General features: G+C 28.8%; 1 protein-coding gene across 1 annotated transcript; it reads left to right on the top strand.

Moving 5' to 3' along the window:
* The first annotated feature begins 1,185 nt into the window (after nucleotides 1-1,185).
* Nucleotides 1,186-2,159, top strand: LOC147943930 (thionin-2.2-like). The gene is made up of 3 exons (XM_087450212.1): nucleotides 1,186-1,549; nucleotides 1,657-1,734; nucleotides 1,835-2,159. The coding sequence occupies exons 1-3, from the start codon at nucleotides 1,315-1,317 to the stop codon at nucleotides 1,933-1,935; spliced, it is 414 nt and encodes a 137-aa protein (XP_087306338.1). The 5' UTR covers nucleotides 1,186-1,314; the 3' UTR covers nucleotides 1,936-2,159.
* The last annotated feature ends 377 nt before the right edge of the window (nucleotides 2,160-2,536 follow it).

Raw genomic sequence — 2,536 nt, 5'->3', positions numbered from 1 at the left:
GATCATGTAGAAGTAATAAAAAAAATTCAAAGTTGTAAAGGTTGCATTCATAAAAATTACAGATTCAAAATATAACTTTGTAATTAATTATTTTAAATGAAACTTTCTGATTGTTTGTTTAACTGGTGGATATATGTCATGCTTTTTGTTTTTTTTCTGTATCCCTAAGTGTGCTCCCTAATTAATATAGATATATGATTATTTGTTTCTATTTAATTGTATTAAATTGATTTGTTATTTCTGTAAATATCACACAATTTAAAATCAAATCAAATATGTTTACATATATATATATATATATAATTTTCTATTTAAATTCTTTGATTTTTATGGAAGCAAACTTTAAACTTTATACCATTTCCAAAATATAGGGTAATTTTTAATTTATAATTAATTTCATAATTATTATTTTCATAAATATTAGATTTTTGACTAACAGTTGTTGTTTACCATATATTGTTTATTCTTTTATTTTTAATTATATAAGTAATTGAGCCTGTTTGGCAACATGAATATATGTCATGCTTTTTTATTTTTTTGTATCCCTAAGTGTGCTCCCAATTAATATATATATATATATATATATAATTTTTGATTTAAAATTTTTTGATTATTATGAAAGCAAACTTTAAAATTTAAACCATTTCCAAAATATAGGGTAATTTTGATTTTATCATTAATTTCATAATTATTGTTTCCATAAATATTAGATTTTTGACTAATCGTTTTTGTTTACCATATATTATTTATTTTTTATTTTTAATTATATAAGTAACTGAACCTGTTTGGCAACATGAATATATGTCATGTTTTTTTTGTTTTTTATATTCCTTAGTGTGCTCCCCAATTAATAGTATAGATAGATAGATTATAGATTATAGGGATCACTACTTCTTAAAGAGTTCAGCATAATATAATTAAACTCAAGGGCATCTCAGTTATAATCAGAGAAGATAACGTTCATTTTGGTCCCAACAAAATTTTCAAATTAAAACACACAACCTCCACAGCCACAAGAGAGTTGGTTAAAACGAAGAAACTTAAAACATGTTTGTACCAAAAATAACTAACTGGATCTCTATCTCATCTTTTGTCTTCTTCTCCTCTTCTATCAACAAAATATCTTGTGATTGCATGGTCAAGCCAGTTTGTTATAGACTATTGAGCAGACGAAGTTTGTGGTGGCAAACTGTAGAAGAACTAGTATTTAAACAAGTCTTGTTTCATTATCATTTCATCAATACAAGCTTATACTTGCTAGTCTTTTCTCTACATACTATTCATTTTGTAACCAAATAAGTCGTCAATTGTAAGATGGAAGGCAAATTTGTAGCTTTAAGTCTGCTCATGATGAGTCTGCTCATGGTGCAAATTCAAGTTGAAGCAAAGATCTGCTGCCCGTCCCAGAATGCGAGAAATGCCTATATTGTCTGTGATTATACCCCAAAAATCCCCCAGTTCGTTTGTTTATTTTCCACTGGATGCACAAAAGTTTCTGATAATGGTCGATGCCCTTCAGGATCTATTTACAACCGTCTCGAGAACTCAGGTAAATTGATTTTTCTTTTTTTTTTTCTAGTGTTTTGTTATTTATTCGTTGCATAGATGAATTCCAATCTTGATGCAAGTTGCATGGATTTTGACTTGTAACTTAAGGTGATGCTGTCAATGAATACTGCAAGTTGGGGTGTGCTTCCTCTGTGTGCAGTGCCATGACTACTCTCAAGAACTCTGGTAAATTGACTCCGACCCCAAAAATTATTATTATTATTATAGTAGTTGGAAAAATAGAGATTAATTAATAAATTTATTGTAATCTTGTTTTGGTGACTAGATGCTAGTGAAACTGTGGGTGGAGACGTTGAAAAATGTATCAACACATGTTCTATCCTCTGCACTAAGGGCTTTGTGAAGCCTGCACTTGAAACCGCCTAAACAAGTACATCCACGGATTGAAGATACCACATCCATGTTTACAGTGTTGTTTTCCATGTTTTCAATAAGTGTTTGTTTTCCTTCGTTTTCAATAATTGTCAGTTTATCTGACAAAAATGCTACACTCTTGTGTTACCTGCTACAGTTTTCGGTTTGTCTATGTTTATTGTTTCCGTTTTGTCTGTGTTGTGTTAAAAAAATTATATTGCGCGTCCTTCTCTTCACATTTTTTTTTCTTTCTAAAACGAAATTATTGTCCTATTACAATCAAACTCATGATGTCATGACGACAACAACATATGCCTGACTTTGCTACACCGTATCTCAAATTGTGATTAAGAAATTTTCAAGTATAATTTGAACTAGGTACAACCCGCACTATATGCGGGATAAATGGATTTAGATAAAATATTATGAAGAAAATTATTATTTGAGATTTAAGATTTGTTTGTATAAAACAAAATATGTAAGTAAAGTTTTTTTTTTGTTTATTCAAATTTGTGTTTATATTCTGTAAAATACGTTTCATCCGTGAAATATTTGAACTTTGAAAAGAATTTCAAGGTGGAATAGAAAGTTTTGATGTCTTTTTGTGTTTCTA

Source organism: Camelina sativa, chromosome 5, assembly GCF_030686135.1.
Source record: "Camelina sativa cultivar CO46 ecotype springtype chromosome 5, ASM3068613v1".
Taxonomy (NCBI): Eukaryota; Viridiplantae; Streptophyta; class Magnoliopsida; order Brassicales; family Brassicaceae; genus Camelina; species Camelina sativa.
The sequence above is the reverse complement of the archived record's forward strand: the minus strand, read 5'-3'. Positions and strand labels throughout refer to the sequence as shown.